The 21,810-nt window shown below is 35.8% G+C and overlaps 2 protein-coding genes across 6 annotated transcripts in view; one reads left to right on the top strand and one right to left on the bottom strand.

The window, feature by feature from the left end:
- LOC145247430 (rap guanine nucleotide exchange factor 4-like) overlaps nucleotides 1-21,810 on the bottom strand; it is a 1,873,173-nt gene that overhangs the window by 230,362 nt on the left and 1,621,001 nt on the right. For all 5 annotated transcript variants that reach the window (XM_080109188.1, XM_080109190.1, XM_080109189.1 and 2 more), the window contains one exon: nucleotides 20,271-20,374. In XM_080109188.1, coding sequence (XP_079965314.1) covers nucleotides 20,271-20,374 — 104 coding nt within the window. The remainder of the gene's footprint in view (nucleotides 1-20,270; nucleotides 20,375-21,810) is intronic.
- Nucleotides 15,112-20,139, top strand: LOC145247133 (uncharacterized). Its single transcript, XM_080108777.1, has 3 exons — nucleotides 15,112-15,951; nucleotides 16,009-16,143; nucleotides 20,134-20,139. The coding sequence occupies exons 1-3, from the start codon at nucleotides 15,112-15,114 to the stop codon at nucleotides 20,137-20,139; spliced, it is 981 nt and encodes a 326-aa protein (XP_079964903.1).

Below are 21,810 nucleotides of genomic sequence, written 5' to 3'. Positions count from 1 at the left end.
TTATTTAAGTATAACCTGCAATTTCATTCGAAAACTATTTTAGTTATCAATTATTTTTTTAACTTAATCGGTTTTCGTAATCTTTGGATATGTTACTAATTTCGACATGGCAGTTAAATAGATAGCATTGGTTTTAATTTAAATTCAATATTTCGATTTTCGTTCGATTTCCGAGCAAGCGTCAGATATTTTTATGCAATGATCAACAGGTACTTTTGTTTTTCTCTTTGCGAAGTATTGAAAGGTTTTGTTTCGGTGAGCTGAGAATCCTGGAATCTCTCTCTCTCTCTCTCTCTCTCTCTCTCTCTCTCTCTCTCTCTCGTTTGTTAGGAAAAAGTCCGTGAATTTTTTTTTTAAACCATTAAAGGGAGCGATTCTAGAATATATTTATTCCTTTTTCTTTTAATTAAAATTATCCTTCGTTGAGGTGTTACTGTTCTACTATTCGGTATTACAAAGGCGAGGCGCGCGTTATTGGATATGGATACGCACGTTCGCGTGCTTTGCTTCTGTTTATCAAACAACGGAAATTAAATCATTTGAAATCGATAAATTTGTTTTTCATTTTATATCAACAGGTAATTTTTTTCTGTGTGTGTGTGTGTGTGTGTGTGTGTGTGTGTGTGTGTGTGTGTGTGTGTGTAAAGTGGGTGGGCGTTTTTTTGTTGTTGTTTTTTTTTTTTTTTATCTCTCCGTAATTTTAAATCCTGAGTTCATGAGATGGCCTCGTTCCTGTCAATGCCAAAGCTCTGCTTAGCATCCGGAATTATAAACTCCCAACGAGCATAGTGTCCTCATCTTTTTGCTTGCGATGCGACAATGACAGTTTCTTTGGGCGTTCAGATGTGTGTGTGTGTGTGTGTGTGTGTGTGTGTGTGTGTGTGTGTGTGTGTGTGTGTGTGTGTGTGTGAGCATGTGCGTGCGTACGTGCGCGTGTCTCAGTGAGACCTGGAGAACAATTATCATTCAACATCACTTGAGAGTTGACACAGAAAAAAACCAAAAAAAAAAAAAAAAAAAACACACACACACACAGACGCCACTCCAAACACTGCCGCAGCCGCACACACCTATAAAAGGGAAATGTGAATACATTTTATATGAACAAGATAATACAATAAATACGCCGGTGTGCGTGTGTGCGTGTTTATGCATACCTGTCAGTAGTTTTTAGATTCAGCACGCACACACACACACACACACACACACACACACACACACACACGCACACGCGCGCGCGCGCGCGTGGGTATATATAAATAAATGAATTGTCAGCCAGATACTGTATTGAGGTATACGCTGTGCCCCCTCCCCCTCTTATACATTCAATATGCATATGCCTATTTCTGTGCGAGGGAGGCGAGTACCTACGTCTGTGTGTTTGTACATTATGTGAATTTAATGGCGTTTTTTTTCCAGCAACCTTTATATATATATATATATATATATATATATATATATACCGCAGGGACACAGCTAAACATACAGGCATATATAACAGATTAGAACACACAAATTGAGACCACTGTGTCTATTTCTCTCTATCTCGTTACATCCACACAAAACTTGTGCTGAAAGAGTATGCATTATTAAATCTAATATATAAAAGGCACTATGTCTGTCTGTGTCCACATTTTCAAACTCCATCTCTCCCGAAACTAAAAATCGCAGAGCGGCGCTAGGGGCCTCAAATGATTGGATTTTTTACGGACCGTTCTTTTATGATTTACGGTTAAAATAGTTTTGATGGGGTTAAAAATGGGTCAAAATTAAAGAAAATCGTTATGCATTTTGTAGATTCACCTTCATTTAATTTTAATTTTTAATCAGTTTATGGGTGTTTCACGTTGGTACAGTGGTAACGTCACCAGCTTTGAATGCTACAGTTTTGCTTTCGGTTTCGATTCTAGCTGATGGCACCCAAATACTTTTTTTACTTTTGAAATCACATCGCTATAATGATATATACGAAATCTGGACAACCTAAAATATTATATTTAAGCGTATTTTACGACCGGGCAAAGCCGTGCGCCTCCCCTGCTAGTGTGTGTGTAGTAAAAAAATAAATATATATATATATATATATATATATATATATATATATATATATATATATATATATATGTGTGTGTGTGTGTGTGTGTGTGCTCGTTTAGCTTCAAGAAGTGTCAACAATTTTTTACTCTCTGCCAGTGCCTTAAAATAAAGTTTCTTTCATAGAACTGTCTGTCTGTAGAGCACAATACAAAGGGACTGCTTTCTAGATGATTATAACATGATCATTTTCCAGTCTAATGTAAACGAGTTAATATTGAGCCATCCTCTTAAATAATCAAACCTGACCGGAATTCCGCCATTACTGATCATCTAGGTGTTGTCTTACAGTCTACCTAACACTCATTAACCCTTATCCTTGAGTGGCCTTGCAGCCCTGGGATTGGGCGGCATACTTCCGCACACACGGCTAAAATGATGCTATGAAAATATATGACTTCCGCTTTTGAATGGTGGTTTAGTTTTCTCCTGCAAGAACTAAGACAGCAAGGTCGGAAAGTAGGATTGAGAAGTCAGCACCCTCCCCGAAGATAGGTACTTTGACCTGCAAAACGTGCCTGGGCGGCCCTGTTGGCATTCCCCGATAAAGGCGCCTCAGGCGATTAGCAACAAGCTAACCCCTCTCAAAGAGAGAAGGCAAAGCCTATGAGGCTGGACCTCCTAGAACTGGATAGAACTAAACTTCCACCACAAAATCCACAAAGATCGGATCATTACAGGAATGGTCTAATCTCTGGATTTGGAGGGCCGAGGATACAATCCCTGGCTGAATCATTCATGAAAAAAAAAAGTATCAGAGTCGCAAACAAAAGAAAATACTTATGTTGGACCCTGCCTATATATATATATATATAAATTCGTATTCCTCTCTGTTTGTTTGCTTGTCCACAATTTGATTAATATATACAAAACGCGTCTTACTTTAATCTTTCAATTATTTCTATATATAGTATGATACTTGGAAAAATATACAATTAAAAGATCATCTTATTTGCATATGACATTAAGAAAAATCGATTTTACTAAATAGCGGTATCTTAGTTAATGTTTTTAGCGAGAGAATTGTTTCAAGTATTCTATTTAAAATAGTTATTTAATAAACTTTAAACAGCAATTATATTGATAATATATTTAATTCAATTTATTTGGAACTATTATTTCCAACAGCGATCTTTTTTTAAAAACTTTTTTTTAGAGTTATTTGCCCCTAGATGCTATGCATAAAAAAACAAAAGTTCGACAAATAAAATCATTTGGTAATTTCATTAAGTTTTTAGCTGGAAAAATAATTCCGTGTAGATAGGAAAATGTTTGACTTTTATTGTTTTTTTAATATTCAAATAAATAAATAAATAAATAAATAAATAAATGAATAAATAAAATATGTTTTTTTAATCATTTTTTATAAGACTAAATGTGCACGACTGCACGCCTTGTTTGTTATATTTTATTCCTTATACAGAAATCGGTAATTTTTTTTTTGGGGGGGGATTACATTGGAAACATAAAATAACGATAAATTTGATTATTTTTTATGAGACCATATTTTCACCTAACAATTTAATAAACAAAACAAACCTCAAAATATGATAAATTCATTTTTATGTTTTTTTTTTAAATCATTTTTTATAAGACTAAATGTACATGCCTTACATGTTTAAAACTAGGCCTTTTTTAGGTTTGACAGATTGGCATTTTTTAAGGCCAAATTTGGCCTTTTTATGCTCTTTTATTACAAAAATAAATATGGATACTAAAAACATAGTTCATGAAAGAGCTTAAAATGACAAATCTGCCAAAACCTTAGAAAGGCCAAATTTTAAAATCAATATAGCGGCCTCGAATAATATAAATGATGAAAAAATAATAAAAATGAAATTTTTTTCTGATTTTATTTCAGCCTTTGGGTCTAACAATATATTTTATATAAAAATAAATAGATTTTATAATTTTTTGTCTGGCAAATAATTTACGCCGCTAAACTACACATTTACCAAAATAAAAAATAAACGCACGCATTAATGTTTATAAACGTTATGTTTTTAGGTTCACAAAATCGTGAGTTTTCTTAGGACAGTGATCCCTTCTGCCGAAATATCTGGTGGAGAGGGTATCATATACTTCTTTGGTGGGTGGGGGGGGGGCGATTACATTTACATGTTTTTATCCGTTTTTTTATTTTTGAAATTGTTGTGGGAGTATCTATGTTACCCATGATGAAAATGATTAGTATAGAAGGCGTGTTTCAAACGGAACTTCATGTCAACCCAGGGAACGCCGAGTCCCATGCTAGTATTCATATACTTTCTTACTTTATATCTACCCTCTTCTGCAGCTTTTGTTTCTTTTTAAACCCCTCCTACCTCTTTCTTTTTTTAGATACTCATTTTCTTCTTTTGCCTTGCTTTCCCTTGCTTTTTACCCCACTCCCTTTTTCTTAGCCTTGCATTTTTACTCCCTCTCTTTTCCTTACTTCTACTTTTTACAACTCCTCCTTTCCTTGAACTTTGCTTTTTACCATCCTTCTTTTCCTTTGCTTTGCATTTTTACCATTCTCCTTTTCCTTAGCGGTGCTTTTTGTACCTCTCCCTTAGCTTTGTTCCTTTTTTTTTACCATCACTCTTTTCCATAGCCGTGCTTTTTAACCATCCCACTTTTCCTTAACCGTGCTTTTTTGCCTTTCCTCCATTCATTAGCCTTTCTTTTTTACCATCCCTCTTTTCCTTAGCCTTGTTTTTTTACCTTCCCTCCATTCATAAGCCTTGCTTTTTTACCATCACTCTTCTCCTTAGCCTTGCTTTTTTACCATCCCTCCATTTCTTAGCCTTGCTTTTTTACCATCCCTCCATTTCTTAGCCTTGCTTTTTTACCATCCCTCCATTTCTTAGCCCTGCTTTTTTACCATCCCTCCATTTCTTAGCCTTGCTTTTTTTCCATCCCTCCATTTCTTAGCCTTGCTTTTTGACCATCCCTCCATTTCTTAGCCTTGCTTTTTGACCATCCCACTTTTCCTTAGCCTTGCTTTTTGACCATCCCTCCATTTCTTAGCCTTGCTTTTTGACCATCCCACTTTTCCTTAGCCTTGCTTTTTGATCATCCCTCCATTTCTTAGCCTTGCTTTTTGACCATCCCACTTTTCCTTAGCCTTGCTTTTTGACCATCCCTCCATTTCTTAGCCTTGCTTTTTGACCATCCCTCCATTTCTTAGCCTTGCTTTTTGACCATCCCACTTTTCCTTAGCCTTGCTTTTTGACCATCCCTCCATTTCTTAGCCTTGCTTTTTGACCATCCCTCCATTTCTTAGCCTTGCTTTTTGACCATCCCACTTTTCCTTAGCCTTGCTTTTTGACCATCCCTCCATTTCTTAGCCTTGCTTTTTGACCATCCCACTTTTCCTTAGTCTTGCTTTTTGACCATCCCTCCATTTCTTAGCCTTCCTTTTTGACCATCCCACTTTTCCTTAGCCTTGCTTTTTGACCATCCCTCCATTTCTTAGCCTTGCTTTTTGACCATCCCACTTTTCCTTAGTCTTGCTTTTTTACCATCCCTCCATTTCTTAGCCTTGCTTTTTTACCATCCCTCCATTTCTTAGCCTTGCTTTTTGACCATCCCTCCATTTCTTAGCCTTGCTTTTTGACCATCCCACTTTTCCTTAGTCTTGCTTTTTTACCATCCCTCCATTTCTTAGCCTTGCTTTTTTACCATCCCTCCATTTCTTAGCCTTGCTTTTTGACCATCCCTCCATTTCTTAGCCTTGCTTTTTGACCATCCCACTTTTCCTTAGCCTTGCTTTTTGACCATCCCTCCATTTCTTAGCCTTGCTTTTTGACCATCCCACTTTTCCTTAGTCTTGCTTTTTTACCATCCCTCCATTTCTTAGCCTTGCTTTTTTACCATCCCTCCATTTCTTAGCCTTGCTTTTTGACCATCCCTCCATTTCTTAGCCTTGCTTTTTGACCATCCCACTTTTCCTTAGCCTTGCTTTTTGACCATCCCTCCATTTCTTAGCCTTGCTTTTTGACCATCCCACTTTTCCTTAGTCTTGCTTTTTGACCATCCCTCCATTTCTTAGCCTTGCTTTTTGACCATCCCACTTTTCCTTAGCCTTGCTTTTTGACAATCCCTCCATTTCTTAGCCTTGCTTTTTGACCATCCCACTTTTCCTTAGCCTTGCTTTTTGACCATCCCTCCATTTCTTAGCCTTGCTTTTTTACCATCCCTCCATTTCTTAGCCTTGCTTTTTGACCATCCCACTTTTCCTTAGTCTTGCTTTTTGACCATCCCACTTTTCCTTAGCCTTGCTTTTTGACCATCCCTCCATTTCTTAGCCTTGCTTTTTGACCATCCCACTTTTCCTTAGTCTTGCTTTTTGACCATCCCTCCATTTCTTAGCCTTGCTTTTTGACCATCCCACTTTTCCTTAGCCTTGCTTTTTGACCATCCCTCCATTTCTTAGCCTTGCTTTTTGACCATCCCACTTTTCCTTAGTCTTGCTTTTTTACCATCCCTCCATTTCTTAGCCTTGCTTTTTTTACCATCCCTCCATTTCTTAGCCTTGCTTTTTGACCGTCCCTCCATTTCTTAGCCTTGCTTTTTGACCATCCCACTTTTCCTTAGCCTTGCTTTTTGACCATCCCTCCATTTCTTAGCCTTGCTTTTTGACCATCCCACTTTTCCTTAGTCTTGCTTTTTGACCATCCCTCCATTTCTTAGCCTTGCTTTTTGACCATCCCACTTTTCCTTAGCCTTGCTTTTTGACCATCCCTCCATTTCTTAGCCTTGCTTTTTGACCATCCCACTTTTCCTTAGCCTTGCTTTTTGACCATCCCTCCATTTCTTAGCCTTGCTTTTTGACCATCCCACTTTTCCTTAGTCTTGCTTTTTGACCATCCCTCCATTTCTTAGCTTGCTTTTTGACCATCCCACTTTTCCTTAGCCTTGCTTTTTGACCATCCCTCCATTTCTTAGCCTTGCTTTTTGACCATCCCACTTTTCCTTAGTCTTGCTTTTTTACCATCCCTCCATTTCTTAGCCTTGCTTTTTTACCATCCCTCCATTTCTTAGCCTTGCTTTTTGACCATCCCACTTTTCCTTAGCCTTGCTTTTTGACCATCCCTCCATTTCTTAGCCTTGCTTTTTGACCATCCCACTTTTCCTTAGCCTTGCTTTTTGACCATCCCTCCATTTCTTAGCCTTGCTTTTTGACCATCCCACTTTTCCTTAGTCTTGCTTTTTGACCATCCCTCCATTTCTTAGCCTTGCTTTTTGACCATCCCTCCATTTCTTAGCCTTGCTTTTTGACCATCCCTCCATTTCTTAGCCTTGCTTTTTGACCATCCCTCCATTTCTTAGCCTTGCTTTTTGACCATCCCACTTTTCCTTAGCCTTGCTTTTTGACCATCCCTCCATTTCTTAGCCTTGCTTTTTGACCATCCTACTTTTCCTTAGTCTTGCTTTTTGACCATACCTCCATTTCTTAGCCTTGCTTTTTGACCATCCCACTTTTCCTTAGTCTTGCTTTTTTACCATCCCTCCATTTCTTAGCCTTGCTTTTTGACCATCCCTCCATTTCTTAGCCTTGCTTTTTGACCATCCCACTTTTCCTTAGCCTTGCTTTTTGACCATCCCACTTTTCCTTAGCCTTGCTTTTTGACCATCCCTCCATTTCTTAGCCTTGCTTTTTGACCATCCCACTTTTCCTTAGTCTTACTTTTTGACCATCCCTCCATTTCTTAGCCTTGCTTTTTGACCATCCCACTTTTCCTTAGTCTTACTTTTTTACCATCCCTCCATTTCTTAGCCTTGCTTTTTTACCATCCCTCCATTTCTTAGCCTTGCTTTTTGACCATCCCACTTTTCCTTAGCCTTGCTTTTTGACCATCCCTCCATTTCTTAGCCTTGCTTTTTTACCATCCCTCCATTTTTTAGCCTTGCTTTTTGACCATCCCTCCATTTCTTAGCCTTGCTTTTTGACCATCCCTCCATTTCTTAGCCTTGCTTTTTGACCATCCCTCCATTTCTTAGCCTTGCTTTTTGACCATCCCACTTTTCCTTAGTCTTGCTTTTTTACCATCCCTCCATTTCTTAGCCTTGCTTTTTTACCATCCCTCCATTTCTTAGCCTTGCTTTTTGACCATCCCTCCATTTCTTAGCCTTGCTTTTTGACCATCCCACTTTTCCTTAGCCTTGCTTTTTGACCATCCCTCCATTTCTTAGCCTTGCTTTTTGACCATCCCACTTTTCCTTTGTCTTGCTTTTTGACCATCCCTCCATTTCTTAGCCTTGCTTTTTGACCATCCCACTTTTCCTTAGCCTTGCTTTTTGACCATCCCTCCATTTCTTAGCCTTGCTTTTTGACCATCCCACTTTTCCTTAGCCTTGCTTTTTGACCATCCCTCCATTTCTTAGCCTTGCTTTTTTACCATCCCACTTTTCCTTAGTCTTGCTTTTTTACCATAATTCTTTTCCATAGTCTTGTTTTTACTACTCTTCTTTTACTTGACCTTTCTTTGCTGTTCCTTTTGACTTTAGCCTTGCTATTTTTCCTCCTTCGTTTCCTCAGTAATGCTTTTTCATCCCCCCCCCTTTTTTTTAGCCTTGCTTTTTTACTCCCCATCTTTTCTTTAGTTTTACTTATTCCATCCCCCCTTTTTCCTTAGCCTATTTTGTCCTCCTTTTTTTCTTAGCTTTAACCTTGATTTTTTACCCTTTCCTTTCCTTAGTTTTTTTTTTTTACCATCCCTATTTTCGAAAGCTTTGCTTTTAGCGGTTCATTTTTACTTAACCTTGTTTTTTTATCCTCCGTCTTTTCTTTAACCTCGTATTTTACCATATCTCTTCTTAGCATATATTTTACTATCACTTTTTTCTTGACTATACCTTTTACAATCTTTTTTTTCTTAACTTACTTTTTTAGCTTCCTTCTCTTTTGCTTAGTGTGTGGTGATGATAATTCCCCCCCACCCCCACCCCGGTTGCGAACAGGGGAAGTGGCCTCTAGATATAGAGATTAACTGCGAATACATTGAATAAGTCCCAGACAAAAATCATAGAGTCGCCCTTTGGCGAGGCGTAACACTCGGCAGCCACTCCAGTCAGGGTTACGATCTACACTTGTCTGGCAGGTAGGCGACAAGGCGGTATCCAACAGATTTCATGGTGTACCGGCAACCTGCTGCAAGATGCCTTCCTGCACCTGCATATTTACCGCAGCGAATGGTGACATCTGAAGTGTGTGCGACACGAAGTTGCGCCTCGTGGATCACCTTTCTTAGTGTTATCTTTTTTACCATCTATTTTCCATACTCTTGTTTTTTTTTTCATACCCTCCTTTCATTTAGTCTTTATTTTTACACTTCTTTTATATTCCCCCCCCCTTTCTTGTACCTTCATTTTTTTCTTAATCTTGCTTTTTTACTATCCCTCTTTTCTTTAGTTTTGCTTTTTTTTTACCATACTTCTTTCACGAACCTTGTTTTCTTTTCAATCCCTATTTTTTAGCTTCGCTTTTTTACCATCCCCCTTCCTTTTCCTTAGTCTTATTTTATATTATTTCTTTTTTACTATTCCTTCTTTTCTCTTAGGCTTTTCCATTACCCTAACATTTTCCTTAGCTTTGCTTTTTTACCGTTTCTGTTCCTTAGACATTCTTTTTACTAGTGTTTGAACAATTAATCGGAATTGGAATCGAAAATCGGAAGATTTGGGGGTTATCAGAATCAGAAAAATTGATGCCTATTTTCCGAGGCCAAAACAATTCTTTTAATTGTCTTTTTTATTTGATTTTGTTTAAAGCAAAATCTTCCATTTCTGGTAATAATAGTAAAATAATAATCATTTCTTGATTTTAAATTACTAGCAAAGCTAAAATCGATAGATCACTTTCCACAAGTGTATTTTGATGTTTAGGAAAATATCTGCATATTTAACATGTGTTTTTACGAAAATTGGGGGAAATAACAATCTTATAGTTAAATAATTAGAAATTTATAAAGAATCGGAATTGGAATCGGTAATTTAGTACGGAATCAGTAAGTGTATCAGAATCGAGAAATATATCAAAATCGTCCCATCACTACTTTTTACCATCTCACTTTTCTTTAAACTTATTTTTTTTTTACCATCTTTCTCTTCATTAGCTTTGCTTTTTTTCCTCTAGCTCTCTGTATCTATCTCTCTATCTAAACCTATCTTTCAGCTTACTCTGATATTTCTCTCTAGGCTCTACCGCTAATTCCCACCGAAGCAACAATAGAAACTGTCACAGATTTCCAGAACAAAATAAAAAAATAAAATAATCCTTCCCTCTATTCCTTAGCCTTGCTTTTTACCATTTCTGTTTTTTTTTTTTTTTTACCTTCTTTCTTTTGCTTAGCTTTGCTTTTGTTATTCTCCGTCTTGTCTAGTCTTGTCTTGTCCTCTAATCTTGTTTTTTTTTTCTTCTTCTTCTTCTTCTTCTTTTCCGCTGTCTTGTTTTTCTTTTTTTTCTTTAGCCTTTCTTTAGATTCCATGAGAAAAGCTTCTTTCTTAGAAGTGCACGCCTCTGGAACTCTCTTCAGTTTGCCTGTTTTCCACCGGACTACATCTATGATGTCTTCAAGTCCAACATAAACAAATTCCTGATGAACCGCCCCCTTAAGTAAGACACTTTATCAAATCTCCAATACTAACGATTACTACGATACTATCCCATTGATTACTGTACACGCAATAATCCTTATCCCCGAGTGGCTTCCAGGCCTTGATAAGTGGTGACCTCCATGTAAAAAAAAAAAAAAAATGTTTCTACCTTGATTTGTAATTTTTACCTTTCCTTTTTTCTTTACCCTTTCTTTTTTCTTTACCGTCCTTTATGTTCCTGCTTTGGTTTTTACCGCCCTTTTTTTTTTCTTAGCTTTCTCTTCTTATTCTCCTTTTACCTAGCCTTGATTTTAGCATCCTTTTTTCTTTAATCTTGCCTTTTTTATCATCCTCTTTTCGTTGGTCTTGCTTTCTTTTCTACTACCCCCCCTCTCTCTCTCTCTCTCTATCTCTGTCTAAGCCTATCTTTCACGTCACTCTGATATATCTAACTTTATTAGGCTCTATTGCTAATTCCCACAGAAGCAACCATAGAAACTGTCACAGGTTTCCGGAATAAAAAAAAAGAAAAAAAAGAATCCTCCTGTCTTCCACTGGACATTTCTCTCTCTCTCTCACACACACACACACACACACACACACACACACACACACACACACACACACCACTGCGAGTCCCATCGCGATGCGATCATATTCTTCATTTCTGAAGAGTTCATGGTGCCACATGTTTTCGCTTTCTTCTCACAAATTCAACACTACAATCACATCTTCAGTTCAATGGCAAATGAATTATGACAACAACAGCATACACTTCATCCTTAACCCTTTGCCTAGGAGCAAAGTATAGCATCTTGTTTTAACACATTTTTCTGTCCTTGTTCAGTGAATGAGTAATTCATCTAAACCGAGTCATTTTTGTTTTATTCAATCCAGACTGGATTTTCCCCACATTATTAACCGACCTTGTGTCTTAAAACGTAACATGCAGCCACAGCCGAGATTGAACTGACTACATAAGTTTGTTGTGTAATTCAAATTTTGTCCGTAGCTGAATATTTGATGCTTCGCCAGGGCTATCAAGGGTATTTTTTTATCGTGACACCATCTACTCTCGAGAGAAGGATAGACCGCGCCAGTTTCCCAACCTGGTATTTTATCTTGCAGTACATACAGTGCCTCACCTTCCCAAATGGTTATCCATCTGGTACTGGCCAGGCTCGAAATTGCTTAACATTGGTGATTTCGTGAGAACTGGTGTGTCAACGCGATTGTGTCTTACTTAGCCCTCCTGGGGAGACAGATAACAGGAAGAGCATACAGTTTCCTCCATTTTCTGCCGTTTTTCAATATTTCAACACAAATAACCGTCAGAGAAAAAGCTTTTCTCGAGAGTAATGTACACAATTTGTGTTGAAATTCAAATCTACAGCAAGGATAATCTGCATTGCCTGGGATAAAATAGCATTTGCAAAACAATTGTATATCATCTTTACACAGCATCTGTACATGAACCCATATGAAGTGAAAAGCTACATTTGGATTATTCGGCCAATGTGACTTCCGACCTTCTTCAGTTGTATCTTGTCGAACTTGGGAACCTTAATTTCGCACTTGAGAATATGGAAATGTTTTTTTTTACCATCCCTTCTTTTCCTTAGCTTTGTTTTTTACCATCCCTTTTTTTTTCTTAGCTTTGTTTTATACCATCCTTTTTTTTCTTAGCTTTGTTTTTTACCATCCCTTTTTTTTCTTAGCTTTGTTTTATACCATCCTTTTTTTTCTTAGCTTTGTTTTTTACCATCCCTTTTTTTTTTCTTAGCTTTGTTTTTTACCATCCCTTTTTTTTCTTAGCTTTGTTTTTTACCATCCCTTTTTTTTTCTTAGCTTTGTTTTTTACCATCCCTTTTTTCCTTAGCTTTGTTTTTTACCATCCCTTTTTTTTCTTAGCTTTGTTTTTTACCATCCCTTTTTTTTTCTTAGCTTTGTTTTTTACCATCCCTTTTTTTTTTCTTAGCTTTGTTTTTTACCATCCCTTTTTTCCTTCAACTTGCTATTTTACCCTCCATTTTTTTAGTCTTGTTTTTACCATCCCTTTTTTTCTTAGCTTTGTTTTTTACCATCCCTTTTTTTTCCTTAGCTTTGTTTTTTACCATCCCTTTTTTTTTCTTAGCTTTGTTTTTTACCATCCCTTTTTTTCCTTAGCTTTGTTTTTTACCATCCGTTTTCCCTTCACTTGCTATTTTACCCTCCATTTTTTTTAGTCTTGTTTTTACCATCCGTTTTTTCCTTAGCTTTGTTTTGATCTTGATTTGACATAGCCTCGGAAAAGCTGCAAACAAAGATTAGTATGACCCAAAGCCTTGGTGGTATTTATAGCAGCTTTATTACGGATATTTACCCCCCATTTGAAAACTAACGCTGGTCCTAGACTTTTACTATCAACATATTCCCATACTCAGAGCCATTATGGTTCATGGACCGTCTTTCTTCCTCTAACTACTGCCTGAGTCTGCTAACTCTGCCTCCCAACTCTTGACTACCTGATACGTGCATTTTTAAGCTATCTCGTTACGTCATTTTATTTATGTTCTAACATTCTTTTCCACCAAGTTAAATTTTTTGTTTGTGCTAGTTATGAAAACTAACATTCCTTTCTATGAAAACATTTTGACATCAATAATTTTTATCTGGAAATATTTATTTATCTATGATAACGTTGTTCCTGACATTCTATTTTTACAAATATTAACAACGAGCATAATAATCGTCGACCATTATAACTTTCAGCATTGTCTGGTCAATATCTAACAAGGTGTCTTACATGCCATGTAGATCTGCAGCTTGTTTAAAAATGCATGAAATTACAAACGAGGAAGAGTTGACAATGAAGAAACATGATGAAGTGAAATGATCATCAACCTTGTTCAGGTGTATCTTCTTGAACTCGGGAATCTTTCTGCCAAATTCGGGTACAAACGGAAGCCTTTATTTAATCCATGAAGGTAGCATACTCTTGCTCCATCAGCCCTGGCCAAGCCCTAATTCGCAATTGCATTCTTAGTGTTGCCTGCATCGATGATCAAATCTTCAACCTTTAGAAGAGTGTAACTTACAGCAATTTTACCTCGTACTTTATTCGTTACGTCATGGGTCAGTGGTTACATTGGCAGGAAAGTTGTAAGAATAACAATCAAGATGAGAACAGTTGTTTGTATAATCTAAATTATTAATCTTCATCACGTTTTAGACTTTTGAGATGACAGTTGATTACTCAGATTTTTTGGATTCTTCGGACTACTGTTTTCATCTTAAATAATGTTTCGGTCGATGTAACCTCCAACATTCTTCAAATCTATCTCAGGCATCTTTTTGTCTAACTCGGAAATCTTTCTGTCTAACTCGGAAATCTTTCTGTCTAACTCTAGAATCTTTTTTTCTAACTCGGGAATCTTTTTTTCTAACTCGGGAATCTTTTTTTCTAACTCGGGAATCTTTTTTTCTAACTCGGGGATCTTTCTGTCTAACTCGGGGATCTTTCTGTCTAACTCTAGAATCTTTTTTTCTAACTCGCGAATCTTTCTGTCTAACTCGGAAATCTTTTTTTCTAACTCGGGAATCTTTTTTTCTAACTCGGGAATCTTTCTGTCTAACTCGGAAATCTTTTTTTCTAACTCGGGAATCTTGTTCCATACTGCATCTACTACTGACTTACATTATCATTTATCTCGAGGATGACAAAAACGATTTAGATGTCCTTAGGTTAACGTTTATCAGAACTTAATTCTTCCATCTACCCTTCTTTCTCTCTTTCTTTTCTTCCTTCTTTAACCCACCCCTCTATGCAAGTAGTTGTAGACTGCTACTGATAGTTCGTGTCTGTTTCTTTGTTGGCGATTGGTCGAGTAATTTTTTGCTCGCCGATTTAAGCGAAAATGGAAGTGACAAAAGGAAGTTGCTGCCTTGGATTTTGGCAGTGAAAGGTCGTTGTTTGAAAATGTTGGACATGGATGTAGTAACCCATCGCGGCGAGACATCGGGAGTGGTTCTCAACCTTTTTTTACTCATGGACCCCTTTTCCCTTCTTTTTATCTTGGTGGACCCCTTCGTAACTATTGGTCATAAGACAATCTTCTATTTTTCACTCATATAAATTTTGAGGTTTTAATAATCAAAGAAATATTATATAATTAAGCTTTGTTTTTAAATGAAAACTAATTTAATGCAAATAAAGTATTCTACAACAACTATAATTATGATAAGTTTTGTTATGTTTTGCCTGTGGATCTCCAGAAATATTCCATGGACCCCTAGGGTCTATGTGGACCCCGGTTGAGAACCCCTGCTCTAGACGAAGGTCTTATTTCGTTAGTTAAATTTTCGCCCAGATGACGAAAATGAAGAGAAAAATGCCGGCTGAGTTAAAACATAAAAGTCTTAAAAAAATCAAGTCAAGTCTTGTCTAGAGGAAGAGAAATGCAAAAGTTAAACCCCAGACGAGTGAAAAAGTTAAACCCCAAACGAGTGAAAAAGTTAAACCCCAGACGAGTGAAAAAGTTAAACCCCAGACGAGTGAAAAAGTTAAACCCCAGACGAGTGAAAAAGTTAAACCCCAGACGAGTGAAAAAGTTAAACCCCAGACGAGTGAAAAAGTTAAACCCCAGACGAGTGAAAAAGTTAAACCCCAGACGAGTGAAAAAGTTAAACCCCAGACGAGTGAAAAAGTTAAACCCCAGACGAGTGAAAAAGTTAAACCCCAGACGAGTGAAAAAGTTAAACCCCAGACGAGTGAAAAAGTTAAACCCCAGACGAGTGAAAAAGTTAAACCCCAGACGAGTGAAAAAGTTAAACCCCAGACGAGTGAAAAAGTTAAACCCCAGACGAGTGAAAAAGTTAAACCCCAGACGAGTGAAAAAGTTAAACCTCAGACGAGTGAAAAAGTTAAACCTCAGACGAGTGAAAAAGTTAAACCCCAGACGAGTGAAAAAGTTAAACCTCAGACGAGTGAAAAAGTTAAACCTCAGACGAGTGAAAAAGTTAAACCTCAGACGAGTGAAAAAGTTAAACCCCAGACGAGTGAAAAAGTTAAACCTCAGACGAGTGAAAAAGTTAAACCTCAGACGAGTGAAAAAGTTAAACCTCAGACGAGTGAAAAAGTTAAACCTCAGACGAGTGAAAAAGTTAAACCTCAGACGAGTGAAAAAGTTAAACCTCAGACGAGTGAAAAAGTTAAACCTCAGACGAGTGAAAAAGTTAAACCTCAGACGAGTGAAAAAGTTAAACCTCAGACGAGTGAAAAAGTTAAACCTCAGACGAGTGAAAAAGTTAAACCTCAGATGAGTGAAAAAGTTAAACCTCAGACGAGTGAAAAAGTTAAACCTCAGACGAGTGAAAAAGTTAAACCCCAGACGAGTGAAAAAGTTAAACCTCAGACGAGTGAAAAAGTTAAACCTCAGACGAGTGAAAAAGTTAAACCTCAGACGAGTGAAAAAGTTAAACCTCAGACGAGTGAAAAAGTTAAACCCCAGACGAGTGAAAAAGTTAAACCCCAGACGAGTGAAAAAGTTAAACCCCAGACGAGTGAAAAAGTTAAACCTCAGACGAGTGAAAAAGTTAAACCTCAGACGAGTGAAAAAGTTAAACCTCAGACGAGTGAAAAAGTTAAACCTCAGATGAGTGAAAAAATTAAACCCCAGACGAGTGAAAAAGTGACGCTGCAAACAACAGTAATTTGCTTGTTCCTCAGGGAATATTCGAAGTGAAAAGGAAAGTTTCTAATCTTCAATGGTGTAGCAAGAAGTCTTCAAGTCCAACATAAACAAATTCCTGACAAACCGCCTCCTTAAGTAAGACACTCTATCAAATCTCCAATACTAATGATTACTACATTACTATCTCACTGATTTCTGTACACGCAATGACCCTTATCCCTGAGTGGCCTCTGGGCCTTGATAAGTGGTGCCCCCCATGTAAAAAAAAAAAAAAAAAAAAACTTCTCTAATAAGAAAAAAAAAAGTTTCATTCGATTAAGCTGACGATACTACATCAGGTCAAGTAATGTTTTCTTTCAAAAAGTAAAAGCCGACAAATATGAGTAAAAGAAACTTGAAAAAGACGCAGATTTATTTGATAAAAAAAAAAAAGAAGAAAATCCAAAGAGATATTTTTTATTTTTATGCTATCGCGAGCAGGAATAACAATTCTTCTCTCTAAAAAAAAATCCATATAAATTATCCTAGCTTCTAAAAAACAAACAAACAAAAAACTATTCTTACCTAAAAGTAAGTTTTGCCTCTTTCTTAATCTTTTCTTACCTTTTAATTCTATTTTTTCTCTCTCCTGAACTGTTACTAGAACCTTTAAGGTTCGTCAATGGGGACATTTTTTTTTTGGCAGTAAAAATACAGTCTTTTATACCGGTGAACTTCATACTTTATTTTTTCTCCCTCCCCTTTCAATTTATTTTTCCCTCTTTAAATAAAAGTTTATAATTATTTAAAGTGGTTTTTATTTCCTCTTCTTTCTCCTTGTCTTACTTGTAAATGGTTATATGTATTTGTTTTTTTACAGGTTCTAGTATGTAAATACGTCTATTTTGGCTGTTACTAAGTTACATTCGGACACTTCACGAGGAGATTGAGCACGAATTAGATTAATATGTCACATGAAAACCTAAAGAATTTTACAAGCTAGGCATTTATAAACTCGTTGACAGATGAAATCAAGTTATAGGGAGCAAACTGTTATGAATAAGGATTTTCCAAACCAGTTTTTCATTTTCAAGATAAAAGTTTAAATCAGCAAAAAAACTTTTTCACAAATATAATAATATGCAGTGGATATCTGTGTGACGTTCCTCTCCCGAGCGACACTAAATGACTCGACAATCAGGCGACGATCATCATGTCTAAACTTGCTGCACGCGCGTCTGAGGTATTTTTATAATTTCAGCCTGGCAACAAAACACAGTCCAATCAAATTAACCCTTTTGTATTGGATATGTAAGCGTAGGCTGGATTCAATGAAGAAGATTCAAGAAATTAAAAATCAGTCTTGAGTAAACCTTTGACAGGAGAGGATTGCATAGATTCCGACCGACCGTTGAAAGGTGTAAAAATAAAAATTATTAAAAGATGAGAGATTTTATTTCTATTAAAACGCTCTCACTAGTAAAGGGAGGAAAGCAATCGACTTTCCTTATTGTCTCAATGAGATGTGAAACGAATCATTTCGTCATAAGAGATTAAAACACCGACTCGAAATCGAAAATTGTATTTCTGAAAGATATGAGCGGACCACATGTGTGCGTTTATCGCACTATGCGTGTCTCCCCACGAGGGTAGAATTCAACAGGGAGGACAGAGGATTTGACTTATTATAGCATCGTGAATTCGACAAATTCAAAATTGTCGTATCTCTGGAAGATATGAGCAGAACATAAGATTATCCATGGAGGATAGTGGATTCGACTTATTAATCGTGCAGCCAACACACTAAAGGAACTCATCGTATGGTTATGAATTTCAGAATCGAACATCAGATGACTTTATTCATCTAAATATACAGATATTCATCTAAATATACATATATTCATCTAAATATACATATATTCATCTAAATATACATTTATTCATCTAAATATACATTTATTCATCTAAATATACATATATTCATCTAAATATACAGATATTCATCTAAATATACAGATATTCATCTAAATATACAGATATTCATCTAAATATACATATATTCATCTAAATATACATATATTCATCTAAATATACATTTATTCATCTAAATATACATATATTCATCTAAATATACATATATTCATCTAAATATACATATATTCATCTAAATATACATATATTCATCTAAATATACATATATTCATCTAAATATACATATATTCATCTAAATATACATATATTCATCTAAATATACATTTATTCATCTAAATATACATATATTCATCTAAATATACATATATTCATCTAAATATACATATATTCATCTAAATATACATTTATTCATCTAAATATACATATATTCATCTAAATATACAACTAGGGAAAAGGTTGATGAAGAAATCATCTTTCTTCTTAGTTCAATCGGAATATTTTTATCAAGTTGTTTGAAGATCTTGTTGGACTGTTCTTTGCTTCTGAAATTGTAATTTGAACTTTGAATAACTTTATAAGTGGCATGTCTCAGCCTACGTGATAAATCGTATTTCTTTTCGCAGCCACGAGAACTTTGCATCGCGACATTGTGCCCTGCAATCAGGAACTTTGAGTGACTCATTTCTCCTCATCATTATCGTGATTCCTATTATTCATTTATTTTATTTTTTTTTTTTTGTCCGTTCTTCGTTACTTGGTTAATTTTTATGAAATAAGAAAAATGAAAACATAAAAACGCAAAAAAAAAAAGAATATATATATATATATATATATATATATATATTATATATATATATATATATATTATATATATATATAGCTTAGAACGTTATATATATATATATATATATATATATATATATATATATAATTATTTACTATAATACTTAAATACCTACAGACACTAGTGTTTTATCCTTTCGGGAATCTTCAGTGCAGGGTGTCACGATTAACACCAGTCGATAGATTCGAACCCAGCGACACAAGTCATCTCTGGCTTGATCAGCAAGAACCGTATATATGTCTCAACTAACAACTTTCTGTACACAAAATATAAGTACGTTCTTAAAATTTGGATTTTCCTTTTAATTTGAGCACTCTGCTGGAATTCTTTTTCCAAAAAAACTAATCATATATATATATATATATATATATATATATATATATATATATATATATATATATATATATATATATATATATATATACGAAAAACATTTTTTGTCTTCAAATCCGTGTTCTTCCATTTGCTATTCATATGCATGCTTTTATTAATCTGCCACTAACATTTCCAGCCATGTAAAAATCATCAGCCTTTACACAGCTCGGTATCACGTGGAGATTTTCTCCCATAGGTTTACATTTGATGGGATGGAGCCGGGCGGCGCATTTTTACTGGTAGACTTCTCTGCCCACGTTTATGCAGATTTCTAAGCGAAGATGCAATGATCTGTTTGCCTTGCCTGTCTGTGTGTGTCTGATGGAGTCTCATTAGTTAATCATCATCAGCAGCATCAATTTAATGTCTGTTTTACATGCTGGCATGTCTTGGACAGCTTTAAAAAATGACTTCCAAAGTTATTTATCTGTTACCAGATCTTTATTTATCCCTCTTTCTCACAAATTCATTTTCATCACTTTCGCCCATGTTTTCCTTGGCTTTCCATGTGAACTGCATCTACTGCCTTAACTATTTTACATTTATTGACCTAAGAACTCTTATCTATTATTTCAACGTGACCATACCATCAAAGTCTCCTGTTCTGCACACATGTCTTTATACTGTCCAGATTTAATCTGCTTGTATTGTTTTCAGATGTAAGTCCGTCTAAAAAAAAAAATCACATTACACATCGTATCATTCTTATATCATTTCTCTGCATGCAACACACATTCCCAACCCTGAGGATAAAACAAGCGAGTGCAAAAGAAAAAGAAAGAAACTTTACTTACGTCTGTGATGGGAGCCACGCAGTTTGGCGGTGGCAAACCATTAAATTTTTGACTAAGAACGGATGCATCTCGTGTATACCTCTGGTGCGACTTGAGAATATCAGCTAGAAAAAAAAAAAGGAAGAAAGATATACATATAGTGTATATACGTATAATAAAGTCAAGCAGGTCTATTTATAAAAACTGGGTTTGTATTACTGTACACATAGATTCGAAAAAGTTGTCAAAAAAACAAATATATAACAAATAAATGTTATCAAAGGCAAGATAAGTTACTTTTCTACCTAACTGGATATATTTTTCGTGTTTTTATTCAATGTAAGATGTTTATTCAGCTCGAAAAGCATACAGTGTTTACCGATGTATTGGAAAATTAAAAATGGCGCCCGACACTTTCTTTAACACGGTAAGTTCAGGAGAAGATGTTATAAATAATAAACTAGACAAAATACTGTTAGAAATTCGCTCATTATATGCTACCGTGACATAAGTTGACATATATTCCGTGTTTTTTAAATAGTATTTTATCTTGTTTATTATTTATAACACCTTTTCCCAAACTTACCATGTAAAAGAGAGTGTCGGGCGCCATTTTGAATTTTTCAATCTATGTGTACAGTAATACAAACCCTAAAAACTAAACAAGTGAAGCATGCATGGCCCCCCGTGAGTGCACAGTGAACGAGGCATAAAAAATGACTAAGTTCAGCATTTGTCACCTCTCTCCCCTTTTATCCCCCAAAGTCCCCAGGAGACCTAAAATCCTGGTGAAATTGAACAAACAGTTTTAGGCCTTAACATACGTACATTTCAGTTTTGCACCATGCAAAAAAAAAGAAATAAGTCCATCATTTGCCCCCTCATATTTAGCCCCAAAAGTCCCTAAAGCCTTTACACATTTAAATTTGAGTTCAGCACCATGCAAAACTGCTAAATAGACATACATAGAAAACTTTGAACAAATATGGTAAAATAGTCCCCAAAAATGGAGTGGTTTTATTAACTCTAAAAGAGCCCCTGGGGCACACCCAAGAGTTATCGCGAAGTACAAACAAAATTATATAGAAATCAATAAGTTACAACTTTTCAGAAAGTTTTATGAAAATCCAAGGCATCAATTTTTTTTTTTTTTTAATAAACACAAAAGTGTCAATTTTAGCTATTTTAACCGGAAAGGCACCCCTATAGGAGGAACCGGAGTTTTCCTGGAAAATCTGTTCTGTCACTTTTTTACTCATATCATGTTTAATGTTTGTGCAAATTTCCAAACATTCTAAGCCGTTGTTATAGAGAAAAGTGGGGACAGACGAACGGATGAACAGACGAATGGCCAAGGGTGAATTTACAGGTCCACCCTCCTTTTGTCGGGGGGGAGGGCAATAAATAGGAGGCTTTATTTTTGGAACAACTCTTATATAAATGGAGATTGTTCTCGAAATGATGCACCTGAAAAAGTTTTTTTGGAGGGGATGGGGTGGGGTACATCGACCGAAACATTATAAAATAACAATGAAGGTCCTAAACACAATTTTTTGAATGT

The sequence above is a fragment of the Euprymna scolopes genome, chromosome 25, assembly GCF_053919585.1.
Source record: "Euprymna scolopes isolate OS-2025 chromosome 25, ASM5391958v1, whole genome shotgun sequence".
NCBI lineage: Eukaryota > Metazoa > Mollusca > Cephalopoda > Sepiida > Sepiolidae > Euprymna > Euprymna scolopes.
Note: the sequence above shows the minus strand (reverse complement) of the source record. Positions and strands in the feature narration are given on the sequence as shown.

Bases quoted from the DNA above. Each gene is read 5' to 3' on its own strand.
- LOC145247133 (XM_080108777.1), top strand. From the start codon at position 15,112: ATGCAAAAGTTAAACCCCAGACGAGTGAAAAAGTTAAACCCCAAACGA. The intron at 15,952-16,008 runs GTGAAAAAGTTA...CGAGTGAAAAAG, and splicing joins AAAAGTTAAACCTCAGACGA to TTAAACCTCAGACGAGTGAA.